This window comes from Glycine soja, chromosome 1 (assembly GCF_004193775.1).
Source record: "Glycine soja cultivar W05 chromosome 1, ASM419377v2, whole genome shotgun sequence".
NCBI classification, from domain to species: domain Eukaryota; kingdom Viridiplantae; phylum Streptophyta; class Magnoliopsida; order Fabales; family Fabaceae; genus Glycine; species Glycine soja.
In genome coordinates, this window is record NC_041002.1 from 52,628,868 (window position 1) to 52,653,177 (window position 24,310).

At 33.3% G+C, this 24,310-nt stretch overlaps 4 protein-coding genes across 6 annotated transcripts; 1 reads left to right on the forward strand and 3 right to left on the reverse strand.

Annotated features, from left to right (window-relative positions):
• Window positions 1-1,802: 1,802 nt before the first annotated feature.
• On the reverse strand, window positions 1,803-4,103 carry LOC114421644 (ATP-dependent RNA helicase eIF4A). Its single transcript, XM_028387692.1, has 7 exons — window positions 3,959-4,103; window positions 3,837-3,885; window positions 3,621-3,758; window positions 3,309-3,539; window positions 3,104-3,143; window positions 2,452-2,549; window positions 1,803-2,177 (listed from the first exon to the last, which is right to left on the reverse strand). The coding sequence occupies exons 1-7, from the start codon at window positions 4,012-4,014 to the stop codon at window positions 2,160-2,162; spliced, it is 630 nt and encodes a 209-aa protein (XP_028243493.1). The 5' UTR covers window positions 4,015-4,103; the 3' UTR covers window positions 1,803-2,159.
• A 1,206-nt stretch (window positions 4,104-5,309) lies between these two features.
• On the reverse strand, window positions 5,310-7,506 carry LOC114421652 (heat shock factor protein HSF24-like). Its single transcript, XM_028387705.1, has 2 exons — window positions 6,864-7,506; window positions 5,310-6,305 (listed from the first exon to the last, which is right to left on the reverse strand). The coding sequence occupies exons 1-2, from the start codon at window positions 7,065-7,067 to the stop codon at window positions 5,661-5,663; spliced, it is 849 nt and encodes a 282-aa protein (XP_028243506.1). The 5' UTR covers window positions 7,068-7,506; the 3' UTR covers window positions 5,310-5,660.
• Window positions 7,507-11,809: 4,303 nt separating this feature from the next.
• Window positions 11,810-13,965, reverse strand: LOC114421660. 3 transcript variants are annotated; one of them, XR_003668565.1, is made up of 3 exons: window positions 13,399-13,965; window positions 12,694-13,042; window positions 11,810-12,598 (listed from the first exon to the last, which is right to left on the reverse strand). XR_003668565.1 is itself a non-coding variant. In XM_028387716.1 (2 exons), exons 1-2 carry the CDS (start codon window positions 13,826-13,828, stop codon window positions 12,957-12,959), a joined length of 516 nt encoding a protein of 171 aa, XP_028243517.1. In that variant the 5' UTR covers window positions 13,829-13,965; the 3' UTR covers window positions 12,101-12,956. The 3 variants fall into 3 exon arrangements, 1 of the variants encoding a protein (XP_028243517.1); XR_003668562.1 differs by having other exon boundaries at window positions 12,089-12,167; window positions 12,271-13,042; XM_028387716.1 differs by having other exon boundaries at window positions 12,101-13,042.
• Window positions 13,966-19,364: 5,399 nt separating this feature from the next.
• Window positions 19,365-24,191, forward strand: LOC114421677 (CLK4-associating serine/arginine rich protein-like). Its single transcript, XM_028387733.1, has 13 exons — window positions 19,365-19,716; window positions 19,858-19,896; window positions 20,010-20,152; window positions 20,351-20,426; window positions 20,868-21,165; window positions 21,254-21,363; window positions 21,497-21,544; window positions 21,661-21,870; window positions 22,152-22,253; window positions 22,548-22,675; window positions 22,813-22,951; window positions 23,725-23,844; window positions 23,935-24,191. The coding sequence occupies exons 1-13, from the start codon at window positions 19,520-19,522 to the stop codon at window positions 23,957-23,959; spliced, it is 1,635 nt and encodes a 544-aa protein (XP_028243534.1). The 5' UTR covers window positions 19,365-19,519; the 3' UTR covers window positions 23,960-24,191.
• The last annotated feature ends 119 nt before the right edge of the window (window positions 24,192-24,310 follow it).

Sequence of the window (24,310 nt, forward strand, 5' to 3'; positions counted from 1 at the left end):
CAAAGATTTTCAAAGTTCTTGTACAAATACTCATTCTTGGACTTGGAGATTTCTACAAGTCCTTTATTGAAAAATCCACAGAAAATCAGATCTTGAACTTAAGATTTGACACTAAAGTTGCTTTTACAAATCACAAAAATACTATTGGGTAATCCCACACTAGCAAGAGACAAAGTTTAAGTTGTCACACAAAGTTGACTTGGTACTACTCAGACACCACAGAACGATTAGTGTTATTAAAATCTTGCATAATAGGAACAAATTGGCAGCTTCATCTAGTAACACGATTAAATTAGAAGTTTGTTGGGGAAAAGGCTTAGAGTATCTTTAATGGTAGAGTCTAAATTAAGATCTTAGATAATTTTTTATAAACCCACAGTGTCACAGAATTAAAGATCTCTCAAAATTTTCATCATTTTTTCCTTTAGTGTAAATTTCATTTTGGAATCTTAGATAATTTTTAGTAAATCTTACTTAAATCCCACTTTTTAATATTTAAATATATTTTTTACTGGTTTCTTCTTTGTCATCATTTCATTTCCTCTTCTGTTCCTAAGCTCAAAATAAAGATGCTCTTACAAACAAGTACATATGCGTTTTAGGGTGAAGTGAAAAGAAATGAAAAAGTTGCACAAACCATACAGGTGTTGAATATTGATATTGATTGGGACTCAACTCGTGATAATTATGTACTCCAATAATGAAAATATAAGTAGATTGGACTGGTAAAATTTGATTTTATTAGTAGAAAATTTTGGTAAAATAACTTGTTTTAGTAGTTTGCTGTAATTACATTTTACGCAGTTCCATTTCTGACGGTGAGAATATCATTTATAAAATAAAATATTGAAATAAAAAAAAATCATCATCTGTTTCTCTGTTTTGACATTCAATTCAGCAAAAAAAATGCAATTACATCCGGTTCCATTTCTGACGGTGAGAATATCATTTATAAAATAAAATAAAATATTGAAATTAAAAAAGTCCTCATCTGTTTCTCTGTTTTGACATTCAATTCAGCAAAAAAAAATGTTTTGCCGTTCACTTTCCTTTCTATTTTGGGCCATTTGATTCCTGCATTTCTACTATAGCATCTTGTACCTCCCATTGTATTCCGGAAAGCCCATTCCAAAATTCCATAATGGTAATTTGCATTCCGGAATAAAATGGGAGAAGCAAGATGCAATAGTGAGAGTGCAGGATGCAGTAGCCCTATTTTGGCTTACATGGGGTCCAAAGGACCCAAGAGCCCAGACTAAAAAACGCACATGCTAGCCACAAGCAAGTAGCCCACAGCAAGAATTTTCATGCAGTCAGCACGAGATTGTCTAAATTCATGGAAGCCTCATTGAAAATCACACAGAAGTTGCCATCCAGAAGTTGTATCTTCCCGCACACGATTCACTATTGACTCATAGTAAACCTAACGTAAATACACAACATTTTTTTTCGACTGCCAAACAACCCCTCCCATGCAAGAGCTAGGGTAGTAGCTCATAGAAAGGGTGATCTCAACGAAAACTTTATTCAGTGTTCACTGCACTTGTTAAATCAGCTTCAGCACTTCCATTGCTTCAGTGTTTCTCCCAGGCAATGGTCAGGCAAAAACATAAGGCCCCAGATTTCAGGCCCCTTAATGCTATTTTTTGGCAAAACATGCCAACTAAGAAATGTCACTGTCAGATTTCAGCCTTTCAGGACATTTTAACCAGTAAATTTTGCCTTGACAAAGTTTACATGTCAATGTTAGTTGATACATGAGAAGTTTCCTTTTAAATTTCACCATATGCTTGGCATTCCAATTCACTTTTAAATTTCTCCTTAAAAACATAATTACAAAAGTTGTTCCCATTAATCTTTTCTTAGAGATAGAGAGAGAGAAATTCGGAATACCCTCTTTCAATGTTGAACAATATATGACTCACATTTCAAAAGAAAGAGAAGACCAATAAGTTTGTCTTTTCTAGCAAATTTCTGTATTCTAGTTTGAAACAACCAATAAAAGATGTAATCCAGCAAAAAAATCTACACGTCCAAAATAGTAATAAAAAGCTTAGCAGTTTATTTTCTTTGTAGCAGTGACTACTCACAGAATATTCAAAGGAGTGAGAGAGCTTCAAGTGTTCAGCCATTCACAAATGCAAGCAGTGATATTGTCTTCATAAAATGTCAAGAATCTGCAATGTGTTTAACATATTTATTTATAAGACTAATTAAAGAACCACAGAAGACGTTTATACAACTGTACTAACTGAAAAGTAGGCGGACCAATATTAATAAAAAGAAACAAAAAATAAAAGAGTGCTTCATCCAATAATATATAAGGCCAACTTTCTTGCTCTGAAAAGAAACTTAAATATATGAATAAACTTCAACCATCAGAATGAGATGTATGCCATGTGATCCTGACATAGGCAAACTCAAGTAACAAGAGTAAGCAAGCAAACTTACTTGCATAGGCATTTCTTGCATGACAATATTGCTGCTTTCTTCTATACTTTTTAGAGTTACGACTTCCCCACCAACAACCATATTAATAACAATTCCATCTGCACAATAGCAAGGAATCTTAGCAACAACGCAAACTAACACTTACTTGGACAAAACTTAGATACAGTTCCTAAGGTATTCTTTGTGGTGTTCTCCAATCAGAATTGGAATTTTGTCTTGGTAGTCTGTGCAATGAAAGTTTGCATTAAAGGATTACACAAATTACTGTTAGGAACCAAGAATCTGAATGGGAAAGAAAAGATAGATTTTATTGAATAATAAGAAAAGAACAAAGCATAGGAGAGAAAACTCTCCTCCAAGGATTTCTCCTTCACAAAGGATTTCTCCTTTCACAAAGAGCTAATGCTCAATTACAAATGATCCAAATCTGAATTTCCACTATCCTTCTTCCCCTATTTATATCTAATAAACTCCTCTAACTAACTTATTAATAGTGTAACTATGTTAACTAACTTTCCCTTCTCCTTCTATCCTAATAATTAGTGTGGTAAAACTCTAATTATGATTGTTAAACAGCACAAACAGCACCCAAGGAACTGTATTTAAGTTTTGTCTCACTTAAAAAACTAGAACTAGGTAATAAAGAAAGGACCAGCTGTTAAACAAGTTGCCAAACGCCTTCCATATGTCTCCTGCAGGAAACACAAAAAAGATAAGTAAAGTAGGAAGAGACATTACGGAGACCAATTCCACAGCACATAAACCAGTATTATTCATGTAGTAAACATAACACATATAAGAATGCAGACAGTGATGGTGAAATTAAGTTTAAAAAGGAAAAGAGAAAAGAGGAAGACCTTCTTTGCTGGTAACTCATAGTTAATGAGAAGATGAGCGTTCAAAGGAAATTCTCCAGAAGCAAGGAGAGGAAGACAAGCGTCTGTTACAATGATCATGTGAGATCTCTCATCTTTCCCAATCTCATCCTCATTCGGTGCTCCACCGTGATTCGTCTGGTTCCACCGTGCCGTCACCTGTCGGAATTTCTCTAAAATAAAAGAGCGTTCATCTTCGCCAAGGTCACTGTACTGACACGAGGAAAACAAGAACGAATTAGGGAAATAGTGTAGCGCGTGGAATTAGGAGGAAGAAAATGAGTTGAGAGAGACCAGAGCAGAAGAGGAAAGGAAGGGGAGAGTGGAGAGAGAGGAGCAGAGAGAGTCGAGGTCGTCGCGCGTGCTGCAGCAGACCACGATGGGCAAGCATGGACGTCGAGCCACCAGATCCACGAGTTCAATCACCGTTTGCTGCGATCGTTTTGGATAATCAAAATAGTAAAGGAACAGATTGAGATAGAGAAATGAAAATGTGTGAAAGAAGAATACCATTTTGAAGTGGAGCCTGTCGACTGCAAGGTAGAAATGGCGCGAGTGGCTGAAAATGAAGGAGAGGACATGTATAAATATAAAATTGGTGGTTAAAGAAGAAGAAGAAGAAGAGTACCCACCCGGATGGTCCGCTCTGAAACGGTGGAGACGAAGTATAAACGCTGTCGATGGCCATCCTGGAGGAGGAGAGGCGAGGAGATGCTTCACTGGCCTCAAGGGGGTCAAACTCGTGCCTAATTCCCTCTGCGGCATAATTTTTTTCTTAAAAAGATAAAGTTTAGGGCCTTTTATTTGGATTTTCATTTCTTGTGTTTTTATTATTTTTTATTATAAAACTCTTATATTATTTTTAATATATTTCCTGTTTTTTAAAACATTTATATTTTATACAGTAATATTAAAAACAATTCAAATTAAAAAATAAAAACATTTATATCATTTTTTTTGTTTAATTTGATTTTTTTATATTTTGTGATAGATTTATGTTTCTTTTTATTCAATCCATAATTTTGATCAATTATTTATTTAAATTCAAAACTCTACACACCCCATAAGGTACACAACACATGAGAAATTTGTTTTAAATTGCCAAAACCAATTTTCATCCCTTAAAAATCCTTATTTGAAGCTATGAGCTGAACTTATAACCTATATTAAAATTTTATCAGTCTCGCTAAAATCATAAACATTATAAATTAGGAATTTTTTTTAACCTTTTATTCTTATTTTTTTATGCTCGGATTCATAAGTGTTTTGCTTGCTTCTCCCAATAACATTGGAAGAGATTGAATTTATTCCTTATAGTTGTGAGAAGCTAGTTTACCTAGTATAAATTTTTATATATGATTATTTCATTCAAGGGGGAGCAACATTTTTTAAATTATAACTTTTATGCAATTTAAAATATTATGTTCATGAGAAAGATTTAGTTATAAATTCTATAAATAATTAGAAATGAATGTTTTTGTAAATTATTTATTTCTCATGTAATTAAAAACCATGTTCTTCATGATCTTTTTTATTATTGTTATTGTTGTGGTTATTATTATTACTTAATAATGATATGATTTGTGTTAAGATGTGAATCGGTAAACTTTACAAGTCAATACTTATTGATCTTGATGAGAAATAATTTCTCAGAAATTGATGAGTTTTGAATTATTAAAAAAAATACTTCAAGACTCCTCCTTGGTTTTAGTTAACATGGTTTATTTTTAAAAAGTTATATCATTATTCATCATGAGTTCCTTGAAGGAGTACCATTTAGTGTAACAAAGAGATAATGACTAATAAGCTAAAAGTTCATAATATTTTCATGTATATTACGGTTCGTTCATCGTTGTAACTAAGACATGATACGACCTATGGCACTATGATTCGAAAATGTTAAGCTAACGTGGTGCGCATATAATCATAGTCACTATTATAAATTCCTTCGGGCTCGAAATGTAATCAAGGGAGAGAGTCTCGTTACCACGGATCGTGAAGCTCCACTATATCATCAGACTAAACTACAGAATGCAGCCATTTAACCATTACATGCGTTTTTCGAAAGAAAAAAAAAAATCATTAAAATGCATTGACATAAAAAGTCATAATTGACTATTAAAACCTGTTTAATTTCCTAATCAATATTCATAGAGGCATTGACCTACGTACATTACAAATTACACAACCTCAACATGTGTAGAAAGCATAGGCTAGTGCATTTGGTCTTTTACCCAAACATAATTATCGCTTAGCCTTTTCTTTTTTCACTAATCATTATCCTATTCCTTCTTTAATTGCTTAAAAGATTACGTGGCGAGGTGAGAGCCTCATTCAGTTGCAAACCCTGTTGCTCTTCATCATGACATTTACAGCTCCAAAGTCAACAACGGGCTTTGACTCCTTGAGGCGAGGCCCACCGAAGCCCATTTGGTCTTCGCGGCCTCTTTTGTTGTTGTTTCTTTTGTCTGTTAGCGTATCCCCTTTTAACCAAACACCAAACAGTTTCAAACAGTCTCCTCCACCGCCTTCACCTACCACGTTTTCAGATCCGCAACTTCCTTGCCGCATGATGCGATCGATCTGATCGGGACCCACCATCAGACGGTCCCTGAGGAAAGCCACGAGCTCATCGCACTGCTTCCTCGCACGTGCCAGCTCGCAACTCAGCGTTTCGTTATCCTTCTTCAGTTTCTCGTTCTCGCTCGATAACTGGTGAGAAGGCGTTGTGTTTGTTTCCACCGATCCCTGGTTCTTGGAACCGGAGGACGAGGACGAGGTTGAGGTGGAGCCCGCGTCGTCGCTGCCGGAGTTCAACGGAGAGTTGCCGTCGCCGCCGGACTTTCCGGCCTCCGGGGGATGTGCCGACGATTGAGGCACGGTCTTGCGGCGTTTGATCTCGGAGAGAAGCTCCTTCTGCCCTCGCTTGAAATGCTCGTTCGCGAATTCCCATTTGTCTGGCACAATTTTTCGGAATCCCTGCATGTTCACAAAAACGCCGATTTTATTATTATTGATAATTTGATGATTGATTTTTCTTTTTCTTTCACTTTTCGCCGTAAAAATTGAAATGTCTGTTGTTCTTATTCGGAAAATTATGTAAAATAGTAAAATTGAGCTAATCAATTATTAGAATTTAGTTAGAAAGGAGAAAATGGAGAGCCAGGCAAAGTTTAAGACTTTGGAAGAAGTGTTTTCTTAGAAAAATAGCGTGAATAAATTAAAATGTTAGACTGAAAAGGTAATTTCTTATGTTTCTCCCTTCTTATGAAGATAATATAGTTTAATATAAAATAGATAAATGGTAATTATGTTTAAGAAAATAGAAAGATTCTATAATCAATAATCATGTTTGCTTGAAAAAATATAATTATTATGTTAAACAAATCTATATTTTTGTCAGTATATCCCTAACAGACAAGTTTTCCTCCTTACCCCTTCTATTTAGTATTTGCCTAAATAGACAGAAAAAAACAAAAACAATACCTGGCTGGGAAAAAAAATTAGGGAAAGAATAGGGGCAACAAACAAACATACATAGGTATTGAGCTGTCGAACAAAGCTGGAGAAGTTGTTGTGCTTGAAATATTTTGGAAGCAAATCCTTTGCAAAATCCGCATGCTTCCACACCACAAAAGTGTTCCCACTTTCACCCCACGATATCACCTGGTCCGTCCCCTGATCCTCCACCAACTGATACGTCTTCGTCAAGAACGGCGCCGGCACCGATCGTTGCGACATTTCAACCTCACTAATCTTTTCTTATTTCTATTATTCCCCAAGAAAGAAAGAAAGAAAAACCCTTTTGTTCAATCTGATCTAATACGTCTAATAAGGAAGGAAATAAAAATTGTGAAGAAGAAGATTAAGGGGAAGAACTAAAAAGGAGGAGAGCGGTCAAGAACTCCCAATCCCAGCAATAGAACCCAAAAAGGAAGAAGCGAGAGTGAAATAAGTTTTTGGAAGGTTTTCTCATACCATCATAATCCATGAGTAGTCAAACCCTCAAAATCAATTACCATAATTCCCCACACAAAAGGATAAAGTACAGTGAATTAAATTCTCCTCCTCGAGGATTCTAGGGCGAGACTCTTATATAATACGGAACCAGGCATTTTCCAACCCTATCCTTCCCAGAGTACGTGTGACGTGGGTTCTAGAAATTTTGAGAAGCACTACTATAAAATCCTAATGTTAATTTTGGACCAAAGGAAAATCGAATCCACACGTACGCAGTTACAAGCCACTTTATTAATTGCTTAAGACAACAACAGTGGATTGGTGGATAAGGAGGCGAGAGTTTTAGACACGCTTTTCACAAGGGTCGTATGTGGCTTTCTCTTCTTGTGAAAATTGCGTTTTCTCATGATTTTTCTAAACGGAAGTTTCTAATACGTTTCCCCGTTGATTGAACAGCTTTTATTTTCTGGTTTTTTTTTTTAATGGACGGACGCGTGTGTTTTGCATTATTTGTTTACACTTTCTGAGAAAAGGGAAAATTAAGGAGGCGCGAAGAATAGTAATAATATGATTAAGATTATAAGAAAAAAAAAAAAAAAGAGGCGAGGAACGGAACGTGAATCAGTAAAGTGGGTAAGGGGGATTTTTCTTTGCTCTCACCTAACTCTACATTTGATTCACCGTTGCTTCCATTCATCGTTATCGATCGCAGTTATATTTTAATTATTAAAGCTACGTGTCTTTGTCATCTTTCATCAATTGGTCTCCCCTTACAGTTTGTCCATTTTCTTTGTGTTAGACCTTTTCTGCCTGTTATGACCGCCCAACAATATTTATATTTAAAAAAGTATGGACAATGGAAGAAAAAGAAGACTAATGCGATGCACATATGTGATGACTTTTATTTGTCCCTTACTTAATTTGGACTTTTATGTTGTCTACTCACAAATTCCTCTGTGTAAATATCGTAGTAAATTAATGGGACGTTTGGAACTGGTCCGTTAGGGAGATGTGAAAGTATAAATGTACTTCATGGTACAGTTCCTTTGTGTTAAGTGAAATTCGACTTGGTTGGATTGCTGTCTGTTCAAGCAACTCCACTTTAGAACAATCAAGAAGAACAATTAATACTTGAATGGCTAACTTTAAGGTAATTCATTTAAATGTGTAAGCAATTTAAAATTAAAGAATAAATCAACATAAAATATAAAAATTAATTATTTGAGAGTGCAGCTAGAATCTGAGAAGAGAAAAAAAAAAGGAATATGTTTATTTAAAATAGGTGTTAAACGGCAGTTAAATTATTTATGCATGAAAGAATAGAATGATATAATTAAATCTTATCTTATTTTTAATATTTAATGCAAATTATTTCAATAGTTAAAAATAAAATCATATATATACTTTCTTAGTTTTCTAAAATAAAAAATAGAAATATTTTTTTTGACAGGAGAAATACATTTTTAAGCAACAGATATTTGAGGGAATACTTTACAGCAGACTGTGAGATAATTTATTTTTTATTTAGAATTTACCTTATGCAGTCTAAAGGTGACAAATATTTTATGAGATTCTGATATATTCAATGTTGCAACGAAATTAAACATCAGTTTTTTTTTTTTTTTTTTTACAAAAGCATCAATGATTTGATGATAAGATACACAGACTTTTGTAATTTACAAATAACTAAAAATCTAAGGCTCTTGCTAAATAAGCCTCCCTAATTTCTAAGCAAGCCCCTTTTTTTCTAATTAAAATTGTTATTAATTATTGATTGTACCCTTTTTTACACCCACAAATGTGTTATTCTTTAAACCTCTTTTACACCCTATTTTTATATTATATTTAAACTCTAATTGTGAACTCCCATCTTATATAATATGATAAAGAAAAGGCACAAAAGAAGTGCATAAAAGCTGTGATACAATAAACCAATCTACTACCTTCCAGGAACCTATAGCCATAAAATTCCTACCAAGAATCTAAATTCAACACTAACCAACTACCGCTTGCATCTTAATGTATACACAGTGCATGCATAAAGGAAGATGCAGACATATATAGTAATAGTAAATTAGAACAAAGGAGGCAGTAAAAAAACAAAGGAGGCCCGAAAAACATAACTACAACACCCCAATTGAAACCAAAATTGGCTCTCATACTAGCACACCCTTCACACTCATAAATAATGTCTAGTAGTATCCCAAATTGTATCGTGTCAGCCAAAATTGGCTCTCATACTAGCACACCCTTCAAAAACAAATTGTTTTCTTGTGCCTTTTGGTTTAAATAGCAAGTGACAATTGAGCATGATACATACTTCAGGATGCACATAAATCATAAAATAACTAATCGCTACACATATTTGTTTCAACGACAGACATTGAAAAGAAAACACTCCAGCAATTAGGGTTTAAATATAATATAGAGAGTAAAAGAGATTTAAAGAATAAGATTTGTGGGGGTGTAGAAAAGGGTATAATGGATAATAACAAGTTTAATTAGAAGGAAGGGGGGCTTATTTAACAAGAGCCAAAATCTAATTCTTTCTGCAGTAATATACAGTATGTAATGTCTTGGTTGGACAGAGACATCCAAAGATTTTGCAACGTTCAAATTTCAAAGCATGCATGAGTTGCATAGTGTTGACAAACAACTCATCTGCGCAGGTTTCGCGATATTACAGATATACAAATATCATAATGAGACCGTTAACACATTTGAAAACATCGCAAAAGCCGTATTTGAAACGCAATGAAGAAAAATTAGCCCAGTCTTAGGACTATTTGTTTGAATGGAAAACGACCTGAAGAAATTCGTTCCTAGCTTGTTTATAGGTTTATAGCTGCTGCCCGGTTAATAACTCCTGTCATTCATTCTTTCACGGTTTCACCTGTTTTTTTTTTTTTTTTCCCTTGTTAATTACCCGTTAGTTGTTACCAAGTTCTTACATCACTAAGAACAATAATACTGTGCAACTCATAAAAGTTTCTTGATTTAGTATTTTATGAAGAATATATGTAATTTTTTTTTGGAACTAAACAACACAAATATGATTTCGTTCCATAATAGTTCAACGGAAATATATATTTCTATTGTTTAGTTTTTTTTTTCACCTCTATAGTAAAAAAAATATAATTTCATTAAGTAATTTTTTTTTCATTAAAAAACTAAAATCAATATTATTTTTTAGTAACAAAACACACACATATAAACTCAATCAAAAGTTAATCAATATACCTCATTAATCATGAAATGTTCGGAGAAGTTAGGAAAAATAGATTTGGGGTCAATGTTTTATCATTTGTTTCCGTTGAATGTCTCAAATCATTATCGTTTGCTTGTATGGAATATTCAAAAACATTCTGGTTTGCCTCAACTTTTATCCATTAATATTACATATACTCTACAGACAAGCATAAACAATTCAAAAACAAAATAAAAAAGTTTTCAGACAATTGTATAAAACAAAAAAATAATTTCATTATATAATTACATAACATAATTATAATTCCGTTATGCAATTGAATAACACACTATGCTTCCATTACTGTTTGGATTTAGTTATTCAATAAAATTAGGATTTTGTTGGATGATTCAACTTGTACAGTAACATAAATATAAATTTATTATTTTTTGTTTTAAAAAACAAAAAATATGAATATGTTGTATTTGAGATACAATGGCATTATAATTTTATTGGGTACAGTAAATTAAAAGAACTCACCAAAATCGGAAAACGTGAAACAAAGGCAAACACATAAAAACCTAAAGGATGCGGTTGATGCAAAAAGAAGGGAGAAGAGGCGTTGGGAGTGTCGGCCCAAAATATGTGAGGGAGGGAGGAAGGGAAAGGAAAGGAAGGAAGGTATGTACATAATTTCACACACAATTGGGTGATTAAGAATAGCAATTCTCTTACGGGCATGTTATCTCTCGAGATAGGCCTTCAATTTATTGAATGCAATAACTAAAGGTTTGTTTATGATGTAATAAAAAAATAAATGTTTTTAAACAGAAAAATAAAGGTTTATTCATGATTATATTTTCAGAAATGTTATTTTCTTTCGGGTAAACTTACAAATCTATTTCGTTAGAAGTCAGACTTTAGGAGAATATTTTTTTAAAAAAAAATCAATGAGAAAGGAAGTTAATAGATGATCAGGTACAAGATAACTTACAATATTCTTTTCTTATGAATTAAACAAATAATTTAAGTAACAAATTTATGAGAGTAAAAAATGCCAACAAATAATTTAAGTTTGTATTAAGAATATCATATTTGGCTATTTTGGACTATTATATTATATTGTAGTAATCACTTATAAAGAGATCATGGCATTTTGAGAAGAATAAAAGTGTTTCTTAGAAAAATATATTGCAATGTTTTAGTTTTCTCCTCTCTTCCTAATTTGCTCTTCTAGTACTCGCCGACAAATGTGTGGATTCGTAGTTTCTTTCTCAATTGTTTTCCCTGCTACAAGTGACTTCATCTAACGTTTTCCAGACACACTCATCTAAAGTTATAATCAAGGCCATAGTCATATATATAAGGGATTTCAACTACATATTATTTCGTTCATCTACTCGTTTTTTCTTTCATCTGAGTTTTATAGTATTATTTTTCTCTTTCTTTTATATCACGCCACTTCTGTAATTAAGTTATCATTTATCTCTTTATTTTTTTATCACCCAAACTCACCACATTCCTTCATCTTAACCTTCTATTTTTCATGGCAGAGTTCCCCTAACATTGGTGTTTATTAACACTGTAATATACGTTTTGTTAGCAGTAATTTGACTTGACGCCAGCCTCCGCGTGAAAAGTCAACACGCCAGAGATGTTCCATTCCATTCCCGCAAATATTAAGCTCCCAGCCGCTGGAAAATCGGTGGAAAAGGAAAACAAAGTCATGACAGAGTGGCTAGCTAGAAATTAATTAAGTACAATGAGTCAGAAACACAAAGTTAGCATTGCCAGCACCGCAATATTCCCAATCGATGACACGAACAGGAGAATGTTGAAATTTGAAGCTTCAGTGTCTTGCCTTTCACGAAAGACACACAAGTTGAGTCGTACTCGTACCCAGCCAGCCCATGTTAGCTAGAAAGCAAGCTGTATTCCTCGTGCAAGTCAAATCTCTTTGTCAGAGTTACAAGAATGTTATATTCTTCACTTCACTTCTCTCTTGTTCCTTGTTTTTCAATAAAGTACTAGCAACCGAGCAAGACCAAGAGGAAAGAGAAAAGAAGCAGCACAACCAGCACTGGATTCAAATGCAGTAGAACACCTTTTGACTTTTTTTTTCTTCCTGTCACACACTCAGCACAAAAACAAAAACAAAACTAATTTGTACGTACGTCTAGCATATATCATATGACATAGATAATACTATAATAGATCTACCTTGGCTTAGTCATCACATATTGGACAAGTACAGTACAAAACAAGGCGCTGCCGACAGCCCCACATGTAATTGTAATGTAATATAGCTAACTAACTACTTTGGTTCCGCCACGATTGGGTGGTTAACTAGGGTTCACTCTCGGTTTGGTTTGGTCTGGTTCGGTGGGAAATCGTTGTCATTTATAATATCAATCATCACACATTGCTTCTACTGTATGGTTTAGGTTTTACAACCCTGCTTCTCCATTCGGTAATTATTATCATCACACATCTGAACTTTGTCGCACCGCACAAGCAACTACCTGAGCCCACTGCCTCAGCCTCGTCTTCACCGTCTGAGGGTTATCACCTTCATAATAGTTCACACCAACAAACCGATCAAATCAACAACAACAAAAATAAACGAGATCTTAATCCAATTTAATCATAATTAACACATAAATTAAATAACTCAGAAATAAATTGAAGAACAAAATTTAAATGTTCACTTGTTAGAATTAGAGTCTCGTCTCGATAATATTAATGTATGATAATTTTACTACAAAACTTGATAAAGGTCATCGAAGTAAAACTTTAATTCTGATCACAACTATTTATATTGTCGAGCTGAAATTTCAATAATGATTAGCTAACTATTTAAAGTTATTGATCTGAAACTCTAATTCTGATAAGAGATTATTATCTAAGTAAATGTTAATTAATTACCGGTGGTGAAGATGGCGGAGTGGGGACTGCCGTGGGGGCAAGGAGTGCTGTCGCAATCGGAGGCGGCGGAGGAGGAGGAGGAGGACGGCGTGGTTTTGGTGACAAGGGAGTCGTTGTAGCGTTTGTTGACGGCGTAGTAGAGGCCGAGAGCGGGTAGAGTATCGGAGAGGCGTTGATCGAGCTCGACCTCGGGGGAGGAATCGAATCCAAAGCCTAACTCGATGCAGGCCTTGAGCTCGTCCACGTCCTCATCGGTGACGCTCTTACTGCGGCGGTTCTTCCAGTTCCCCTTGCGGCGGAGCCACGCCTCGTCGCGGAAGGCGTCCGGCGACCACGACCGCTGCTTGAAGAGCGGCGACGCCGACTGCAGAAGCGGCGGGCGCTGGAGCAGGAACGGAGGCGGCGGCGCCTGGGTGTCGGGTTCCGACATGGGCGTGGAAGACGACGACAGGCACAGCCCCTTGGTGCTGGGGTTGTGCGGAGGTCGAGGGACCTCGCACGATAGCTTAGAGAACGCTATGGCGCTGTTAGGTTTCTTTCTTTCGGCGCTTTTGAATGCCAAGGGATACCACACCCTTTATGGATTAAACTCACACCCAAATCCCTCTCTCATTGGTCCACCTCATCATTACCTGTCTTCATTATTTTCCTTCTCCTTTGATTTTATTTTTATGACAAATATTAATCAGTTTTCTTTTATATTCGCTAAAAAATTTAAAATAATATTTTAATATGCAAAGTTTTATTTTTCATAATTTTTTAAGTTTTCGATTTTTATAATAAATATTTTTTAGTTTTAATTTTTTAACACATATTTTAAGGATGTTGAGTAATATCCTTATTTTATATAGTGCACACCTTGTTTCGCTGTTTTCCTTGCTTGCTTGGCGTAGAAATATTGCACCCATGTATTTATTTATTTTTATTTGCTTAGTTTAATTGGCAAACTTATCTATCACTGAGTGACAAATGATCAAATATTTTTTGCTTTTAGTCTTATTGCCTCCCACATGGTTGTATAATATAATGCCTTGCTGCCGAAGGAAATTATACACTCCAAATATACCACCATTAATTATACGTTAAGTTAGGTATAATACTTGATTATCTTTAAAAATTAGATTTAAGTCACTGACCTGAGCTTCAAATTTACGATATGTATGTATGTGTCTTGTTATTTGTATTATTGACGGAATCCATTACCTTAAAAGCAATCTCTGGCTATCATGTGTCGGGATTGTAGAATTTTTTCTAGTTAACCATGCATGTTTTCATTATTATAATAAGCAACAGAAATTAATATAGATTATATATACTTGGCATTTTGTATTAAAGTATGACTAATTGAATGTGTCGTCCACTAGTAAGATTATTAAACTATATATACGCGCCAATTCAATGCGCCATTTTACTTTGTCAAATTCAACCATTGCCCGCGCGACAACTTGCTACTATAAACAATCAATTATTTATTTTTTAATTTATCTTTATATTATAAATTTTTATCTTTCTCTGACAAGATTTCTATAGATATAGTCACAAATCGAAGATTAATCAACATGTAAAAAAATTTTAACTATTGACGATTATATCAAACTTTATTGATGAATAAAATCACGTATATAATTGCCAAGAAATAAAAAATCGAGAGAGAGAGAGTCATTAACTATAACCTAAGAGAATCATATGGAAATGTCTAAAACCACTTTCACTCCTTTTACGAGCGAGTGTTGATTTCAATTAATATAAATAAAAAATAAATAGGAGTCCAGTTTCCTAGAGGCTAGCTTTTATTTAAGTTTGTTGTTTTTTGTTTTTTTCTCTCTTGTGACCATAAAAAAACTAAAAAATCTTAATGTATGTTTAGTTCAATTTATATAGAAAAAAATCGCTTATTATTACCCTGGTGAGAGAAACATGTATGTATAGTGTTGTGCCTAAATTTTGTCTTACTAAAAAAGTATTTTTTTTTTTAATAATGGAGCTTCAGCTCGTAGCCTAGTACCAAGTTTTTTTTAGAGGAGTACCAAGTTATTCAAAAATAAAAACCCATTCACTTCTGGAAAGCGCGTTTATGAGTAATCTAAAATTAAACCGTTCATGGCATTACGCGTAAGCAAGCCTTATCTCTTTTCGAACCGGGCGAGATTTTCGTTTAATAAATAAAATAAACAATGATATCTGAGATGATGACATCTCTCAATTAATTACTTTTTTAAGGACTCTCAATTGATTACTAGTACGTACCAAGAAATATGTTTCGAATATACGGCCCATTTCTTAATCTAATTAAAATAAAAATATTTAAAGTTATGAAATTATATCTAATTAATTTAGACTTAAATATTTTCTTCCCTATTTTTATTTTCATCTTTAAAAAAATCATTTTGGTCTTTATAAGGTAAGTTTATTTTATTTTTTGTTCTTAAAATTCATTAAACAATATTTTGAACAGTAAAAAAAACTTCTAATGGTGAAAAAATGTCGTCTAAAACACTTTAATGATAAAAAATAAAATAAATACATCTTGTAAAGATTAAAATGATTTTTTTGCAATGAAAAAAATACTAAATTGTAGGGAAAAAAGATATTTAAGTCATTAATTTATATACAATTATTAAAATATATATAAATTAATACTTGTCATCAAAATTTTTAAGAATTTGAATTTAAATTTCAAAAAATTAGAATAATACTTGTCATTAAAATATTTTAAGAAAATAAATCAATCTGGAAATAATTTATTTAATTTAATATGTAAAAAATGTGCCAAGATAAATAATTAGGAGTACAAGTGGATGAGATTTAACATATAGAATTTTTTTTATAGAAAGATATTAACAAATTATAATAATCGTATTCATGTATGTTATTTGTTTTTTTATTTATTTTTTTAATATGATATTGCTGGAGTATCTAGTTCATAATTTTTAAGAAAGATTTGTCACTTTTTTTTATGGGATAATTTCGGATTAATAATATGATAAGAAATAAACTATATAAAAAAATGTAAAGCGTGTCAACAAAAGCAAAAAAAATAAATATATATTGCTTATGTGAGCTACGCAAATTAAAAAATGTCACAAATATGGAAAGCGATAAACTATCAAGGCGAATGGGTCAGCCAATTCGTTCTCAAAATCAATAGTATTGTTATAGCTCCAAAACCATAAGTCCATAATGCTTTTTTTATTTATTATTATTCAGAAAAAACCTTTGGTTTAAATCACCTAAAATTTTAAAAGTTGTTGTAGGTCTCATACCTTTATATTAGATTTTAATTTAAATATTTTAATTTTTTACTTTTTTTACTTTCACACATCTTTCATTCTCTTAAATCAAACACAGGCTAAACAAAGATGTATATTGGAAGGTGTACAACTAAATTTACTCACGTGGTGATTAATTTCCTTATAATGAAAATGTTTTTTTTCATATTTATTACCGTTATGAGAAAAATAATTTACCAATAAAATATTGTGAATTCGATAAATATGTCATTACATATTAGAGTACAGTTTTACGTCATTTAATTTAAATATTTTTTTTATAATTGATGTACCGTATTTATTTATTGTTATGCAATATCTAGTTATCAAGTGAGTTAATTTCGTTAATTATTAGATAAAATTAAAATGAAAATACCTAATTGTAAATAGAAAAAAGTTTATTAACAAATTATTGATTCAAGTGGTATCCGACTCAATCTTCTTAAAAAAGTCTTTTGTGAATTAAAAAATTGTGATTAAAAAAAAAATTCAACCAAAGGTGATCAATCGAACTTTATAATGATTAGTCATAAAAAAAATTAATGAAAACTATACTGAATAACAGTTAGAAAAAAATAGAAAAAGTTTGAAAAATATAGCAAGGCTAATTTTTTTTTTGGAAGAGTAGTTAATGCATTAGAACTTATAACTTGAGAGGCCGATATTACAAATAAAGTTTTTTTCTACATGATATTACAAATACAGTTTTTTTCTACATGATATTACAAATATAGTTAAGCATATGTATTATGATAGGTCTTAATTGGTTTTATCGTTGGATTATGATAGGCCACTAATTGCACCTACACTTCCGATTACGAGGATCTTGGATCTACTCCACATAAACATGACATTTGCTATTTACATCATCTTTTTTATACTTCATGTACTCTGTTTTTTATTCTTTTAATATTTTCCCTAAACTAACCTAGTAAATACACTCCCTTAATCTCCTTCTCCCCTCCCCTATACCTCTTCCAGAAAAATCACACCCTCCCATATACGATGTCAAACACATTCCTTTCCAGATAAACCACACCCCCTTCCTATACACCAATACGTATGTCGACCAAGGGAGTAGGAATGGTCAGCTTGTGAAATAGAATGGGAAATTGCAACAAGTTGTGTCGCATTTCTCCCTCCATTATCTTATTTCTCTTCCTCTTTTTCTCCTTGGATGGCGAAGGGATGAAACAAGTTACGGGTCGGGGACATCGAATTGGAAGATGCCATAGACCTCAAGATTGATAAAGAAGTAAACCGTCCTCTCTAACAGCTCGATATTGGTGACTACATGATCAACGACGAAAATGAGTGGCGTGAGAACAAGTACCTCGACATGCGGTAAAGATGTAATTTAAAAACATTCACAAATGTTTTTAAAGACGCTCACCAAAATTATAATACAGACTGGACTATACACTTATAATATTATATAATATTGTTATTTGTTAAATTTAAAAGCAACTAAATGAGGTAAAAAATAATATAAGTTAAAAAATGAATCATTAGCACGTATAAATTAAATTTAATGATGATGCAAAAGAAAAACAGATATTATATATCAAAATGGAAATAATAAAATTATAATGTTAAAGATGTAATTTATAACAAAAACTTGACAACCAAATAAGTGTCTAAGGTGTCTTTAGCTCAAAAATAAATATTTTGCTCTGCATTAATTATTATTACAATAGAGGTGTGTTTAACAATTGCCTAATGATGTATGCATTTGGGTCAAATCGAATCGTCATGAGTATGAGTTGATACTTTAGCTCAAATTACTAACTCGTGGAGTCCCTTAAAAACATTTGTGAATACCAATGGATATTCGTACAATATGATTTTTTTTTTTGGTTAAAACAAGGCTAAACTACCCAGGTGGTCCTTTAACTTTATTTTGGATTGTACTACATTTTGAAACGTTTATTAAAAGTTGTAAAGTGATCCTTAAATAATGTCTTTCATAACAAGTTTATCCATTTTCAAACATTGATAATTTTTTTTATATTTTGGAACACGTTTTTTTAACTTTTTTTAATTGATCCCACATTTAAAGTCTGTCTCTTTAGATGTTTCTTTGGATATGCTTATTGAAAAATTATGGAATTCAATGTTAGGAAAAATAAAAAACAAGATAAAAATCATGTGAAAAAGTGAGACTTATGAAGTAATTTTTTTGTTTTTATCGGAAGATTTTACACTGTTTTAGTTACTAATGGTACACATTTTTATTATTCTCTCAACGAGAAATGCAAGTAAAACATTGTTTTGAATACATTTTCCATTATTGATTATTTTTTAATTTTTTTGTGAGTTTCATTTCTTATTTAATATTTATCTATCTCTTAAATTTATAGTTTTCAACAAATTTTAGTTAATAATAAAAATGTGTTAGAAAATATAATGTTAGAGCATCCATTTTTTTCAAATTCAAATCTATTTTATTTTAAAAATATCATTGTTTTAATTATTTTATTATATTTAAATTTAGAATAATTAATTATATTTTTATATCAATTCAATCCATTAGAAAATATAATAAAGTAATTATAATTTATATAATTAAATAATTAAATAATTGTACAAAAAATATCGTAAGTAGTAATTAATTAATTAAGCAAAAAGATCAGGCAACAAGGCTAAGGGTATCCGGGTTTGATAGACGATAGTAATTTCATAGATTGGGCCATTATTCATACGTGGGATTGGGATTTGAGAGGGGCATGTAAGTAACAATTCCGGGTCCAGGAGGAAAAGCGCGACGCAGACGGTGTGAAGTAGATGTGTGCGGAAAATCGAGGAATCAAAATTAGGGTTCGAAATAGCATTGAGGAGAAAGAAGAAGAAGGATGTGGCACGAGGCGAGGAGGTCGGAGAAGAAGGTCCACGACATGATGGACGCGGCTCGGAAGAGAGCGCAACGACGCGCCGTTTACCTAGCCAAGAGGCGCGGCGATCCTCAGCAATCTATTCAGCTCGTCGGCTTTCGAAGCCGAACCTATCGCGACGACGCTCTCTACCAAGCCACGCAGGATCAGCAGGGCCTGTTCGTTTCTCTCACTCTTCTCTCTCAATTCCTTAATTTCCAATTAATCACCGTTTTGAAAGGTTCTAATTTCTAATTAATTCAGTCATATTCTGTGATTATTTTGCATAAGGTTTACATGTTTATTTGTCTGTGTCTCAGGATACCTTGGAATGGGAAACAAGATGTATTGATTGACAGGTGCATGCTTTTTCTACTATTTTCCATTTCTTCTGAGTGTTTTTTTTTTTTTTGTGTATTTGATTTATAACTAACGCTTTACTGACGGTGAATCCTATGCGTTCCGTTTGCAGATTTGATGGGCGTGCTCTCCTTGATTTCATTCGCGATTCTAGCCACAGGCGCGTCCCGGAAAAGTCTGAAGAAGAAGAAGAGTTAGAAGAGTTTGTTAATTTTGAGCGTTATCGGGATTTAATAAAGCATCGCCGTAGAGGATGTCGGTACTTTTTTATTTCTCGACAATGTGTTTAATAACCATTATGTTTTTGTCATTGTTGTTTTTTTTGTATCTTTTCGTTGTTGTTCATTCATGATAAAGGGATAAGATACAGAAGGTTCTATGGTTCCGCGGCCACTGATTTCTTTGTTTTGGTTTTGAAGTTGAATTTACAAACTAGGTTTTTAATCTTAACAGTTTCTGATGAGGAGGCTTTGCAACATGTAAATCAAGAGATGGAGGCCAAGGCTGCTGCTCCATTTACATCAGACAGGTTCAATGGCATTTTCCTTTCATTCCTATTTAAACTAATTGATGTCATATCTGAGAGTTGCATTATGTATTGGTATAAATTCATATACATGGTTTACAAAACAACCAAAATTTGGGTTTGATTTCATTTTTAGGTTATCAATCCTTAGAATCAGATTGGGTTAATAACTTCTGCTTTGTTTCCTTAGAAATGCTGAATATATTAGGAGGCACTGTTTGGAGTTTTTTTTTACCAGAGATATGCTGTTGTTTTTTTTCTCCTTGTAGTTGTTGTTTAGCAGATTTGTTTTATTTTATTTTTTATGACATAATTTTTGTTCCATTTTTTAAAACCGAATCTTAGCAATTCACAACAATTGTTACTTGCAACTTCATATGATATGTAGTTGTTATACTTCATAATAGATGCTCTTATTTTGTTTATTTTATTGTCCACTTGTAGATCTAATTTGTCGCAGCCTGCTGCAAGCAAAGGATCTTACTCGCAGGTTGGGTTTTCTTATGATGGGAATGGAAAAGAAGAAACCCATATTTCAGATGATGACGATAATGATAACGAGGAAGAAGAAGATGATGAGGATGATGAGGATTTTAACAGTGATGATAGCAATGATGAAGGAATGGAAATAATTGCAAAAGAATATGGAGTTAAAAGGTATGGTTGGCTTGTTTACATGGATAAGAAGGCTAAGGAGGAAGAAAAAAGGCAAAAAGAGTTGATCAAAGGTGATCCTGCAATTGTAAGTGAAAGATTAAATTATGTTTTAGTTTTTCATATTTGAAGATGGCTGTACTGATGTTTTACAATGATATATTATAAATTTGTAGAGGAAGCTGAGTCGTAAGGAAAGAAGGAAGGCTTCTCAGATTGAAAGGGAGAGAGAGAGAGAAGCCACACGGATATCTGGAACTCGTGTGCTGCATCATGATCCCTACCGGTAGAAAATATTGATATTTTCATCCTTCAGATTGAGCGAAGAATATATGATATTGTGCTCCTTCTAACGTATGGGATTGCTGATTATTCTTCCTTGCCACTCATAATGTTGCACTCAATATATATATATGCAGGGAAACAAGGCAAAGTCCTACATATGAAGCCTATTCTCGATCTAGAAGGTATATCAGTTTTTTTCATTTTCTCTCTGGATGATGTCTTTACATCTTTTTCCATATTACTCATACTTCTCGTGAAGGAAAATTTATTATGTGTTTTTGTCATTTTCTTTATCCAGGTCAAGGTCTCCGTTGCGGTCATACTCTCCGTCGCATTCAAGGCGTTATTCGCGTAGTGGTCATTCTGATGATATTCACCGAAGCAAACCAAGGACTCCTAAAATAGAATACATTACTGAATTTGGGGGCTCTGGAGCAGCAGATGAACGCAGGCCTGAAGGATTTTCTCCACCACGATCTCCTACATCTCAAGTTGATTTGTTAAACCGGTCGGAGCACTGGACCTTTAATTCTTGCCAAGATAGATTGGACTGTCTTTTCTCTGGGCAACATATCTCCCATTTTGTTGCCTGAGGCAATTTTTTGTGGTTTAGAATAGATCAGGACTAGGTTTGTCGGGGTAACTGCCAAGAGGAGGAGGGAGAAGGGAGAAGGCTTCCTATTTGAAGCTCATTGTTCCCTGAAATGAATTTTGCATAACTAACTACCTACCTGCGAGTTGCATAGAAATTTCACAATTATTTTTTCTGATACCTCTACTGTTTTGCAGGCCAACATCTGGTTGCATACTTGAGGCGTTGCATGTTGATCCTGCTTCTGGTGTATCAATTGATAAGGATAAGGGCACTAAAGTCTTGAAACCGTCAGTAAGGTATGACATCACCCAACAGTGTATATGTGAATGGACTTTTTTTATAAACTATATATGGTTTGTGGTACCATCTGCTTTATTAAGCATCAAATTTTGTATCAAGATTTGTTTGATATTCATTTAACTGTTAGAAATACTGTCAGCTGGTCATGGACACCATAGAAATATTCCTTTATATTCTTAATTTCATTCAGCTTTTTTTTTTTAAGAAAGGATATTTCACCTTTTTTTTAATAAAAAACTGAATTATCTAATTTTTATTCATTTTTTAATCATTGCTGCTCTTTTTTCCAGTGGTTCTTCTTCAGCATTAGCAAAATTAAAGGCTGGTGGTTCTGGAGGGCCCTTAAAACAAGGGGAGAAGAAAGAAACTCCTCAAGAAAGACTTAAAAGAATCATGAACAAGCAACTAAACAAACAAAGTATGGCTGTTTGAATAATTTATTTTAATAGCAGATCAAAGAAATCTTCTATCTGCATTCTACTAATTATTTTCAGGAGTGATTCTAGCAGTATTTGTGAATTTTGTATTTCTGTGTGTAACTGTTTGCCTGTGCAGTTAAGAAAGATACTGCTGCAGAACTTGCCAAGAAAAGGGAACAGGAGCGGCAGAGGCAGGAAAAGCTTGCAGAAACTAGTAGATTGAGTCGGTATAGATGCCGCAGCCGCAGCAGGAGTTTCAGCGGTTCCCCTCCAAGGTATATTAATAGCACATTTGCATGTTTGATGCATTTGTGCTTGTTAATGGATTCACAAGATAAAAAAGTGTAACATTTGATTTAATGGAATGATTCAGCATACAAGAAGTCTGTCATTATAATCAAAGTTGCCCCGACTTAGAGTGTGGATCATTTTGAATGTCAGAATTCCTTGAGGAACATCAATTTTCACCTTTGTAATTTGTATTAAACCACTAGACAACTTTTTCTGGTTTATGACCTACAACAGGCTAGGCTGTTCTTTTTCGTTAGACATAATATGAAGTCAAGAGTGGTACCTTCCTGCTCCCCTCCCCCTCTGAGCAGATGTAATTCTGTTCATTGTCAGCTGTCATGCTATTTTGAATCCTCTAAAAGTGTTGTCGCACCGTTCTAATACTATGATAAATTTGTCCAAGGTCGATGCTGCATGTTGACATTTAAGAGCAATTTGCCCTGACCAATACTGCTGTAACTTCTCATCAGAAGACTTTTTTTTACTTAATCAGTACTGCCTTTTTTGCTTTACTCGTGCATGATGCAGGGTAATTGCATCTAGTGTTCTATAATTCATCTCAAGACCTTGTGTGCTCGAGGGATTTGTAATTTGTGTAGTTTACATAATATGCAAATGTGGCGTTGAGATGGACTTTCGAGATTGGTGATTAGTGGAATGAGTACCAGTCAGTAAAATTATTGTTATATCAGCAAATGGAGTCGTGCTGAGTTTTTCCTTTGGCTAACTAATATTGAGATTATATGAATAATTGCAGAAGATACCGGCGCAGTAGAAGTCCAAGTAGAAGCAGAAGTTCCAGAAGATATTATTCTAGTTCTCATTCACGGTCCCCTTCTCGCACACGTTCTCCGTCTCCTTATTCTCGATCTCCCAGGTAATTTGTTTTGGTTTTCATTTGCCTGTTTCTTGAAATTTTTGCCAGATTCTCAATCAATGAAGCCTGATTCAAAAGATGACATTTCAGGATAAGAAATCGATCAAAGCACTGATGGAATGCTATATACGAGTAGAAGGCTGACGAAGTTTGTGTGGCATTTATTTATAATATGAAATGGATATTAATATATGGCTTTCATTTCTGCCAAATAGTTCGAGGGAAATCGGTCTTGGTTGAGTTGTGTTGAAGTTGCGATATGCAATCTACCTGAACATGTCATTTTAGTATTTGCCAACGTATATTTAACATTAATTAATGAATTATGAGTAATTTGATGTCACGAATCTCTTTCCAGGTACATATTTCTGAAAACCAAGGTTCAGATTTATTGAATTAAAATTAACGTAAGTTCATTGAAGCGAAAAGAATATGATTATCGAATAATATAGCATGTAAGTTTGAA

What these genes read in the sequence shown, in the direction of transcription:
- LOC114421644 (XM_028387692.1), bottom strand. Translation starts at nt 4,014, where the DNA reads ATGGCCATCGACAGCGTTTATACTTCGTCTCCACCGTTTCAGAGCGGA. An exon ending in TTTCAGAGCGGACCATCCGG is followed by an intron (nt 3,886 to 3,958) that starts GTGGGTACTCTT and finishes CTTCATTTTCAG; the next exon opens with CCACTCGCGCCATTTCTACC. An exon ending in TCCTTTCCTCTTCTGCTCTG is followed by an intron (nt 3,540 to 3,620) that starts GTCTCTCTCAAC and finishes TCCTCGTGTCAG; the next exon opens with TACAGTGACCTTGGCGAAGA.
- LOC114421677 (XM_028387733.1), top strand. Translation starts at nt 19,520, where the DNA reads ATGTGGCACGAGGCGAGGAGGTCGGAGAAGAAGGTCCACGACATGATG. An exon ending in TCAAAGGTGATCCTGCAATT is followed by an intron (nt 21,166 to 21,253) that starts GTAAGTGAAAGA and finishes ATAAATTTGTAG; the next exon opens with AGGAAGCTGAGTCGTAAGGA. An exon ending in TTCAGCGGTTCCCCTCCAAG is followed by an intron (nt 22,952 to 23,724) that starts GTATATTAATAG and finishes GAATAATTGCAG; the next exon opens with AAGATACCGGCGCAGTAGAA.
- LOC114421652 (XM_028387705.1), bottom strand. Translation starts at nt 7,067, where the DNA reads ATGTCGCAACGATCGGTGCCGGCGCCGTTCTTGACGAAGACGTATCAG. An exon ending in TTCGACAGCTCAATACCTAT is followed by an intron (nt 6,306 to 6,863) that starts GTATGTTTGTTT and finishes GTGAACATGCAG; the next exon opens with GGATTCCGAAAAATTGTGCC.
- LOC114421660 (XM_028387716.1), bottom strand. Translation starts at nt 13,828, where the DNA reads ATGTCGGAACCCGACACCCAGGCGCCGCCGCCTCCGTTCCTGCTCCAG. An exon ending in CTCCGCCATCTTCACCACCG is followed by an intron (nt 13,043 to 13,398) that starts GTAATTAATTAA and finishes ACTATTATGAAG; the next exon opens with GTGATAACCCTCAGACGGTG.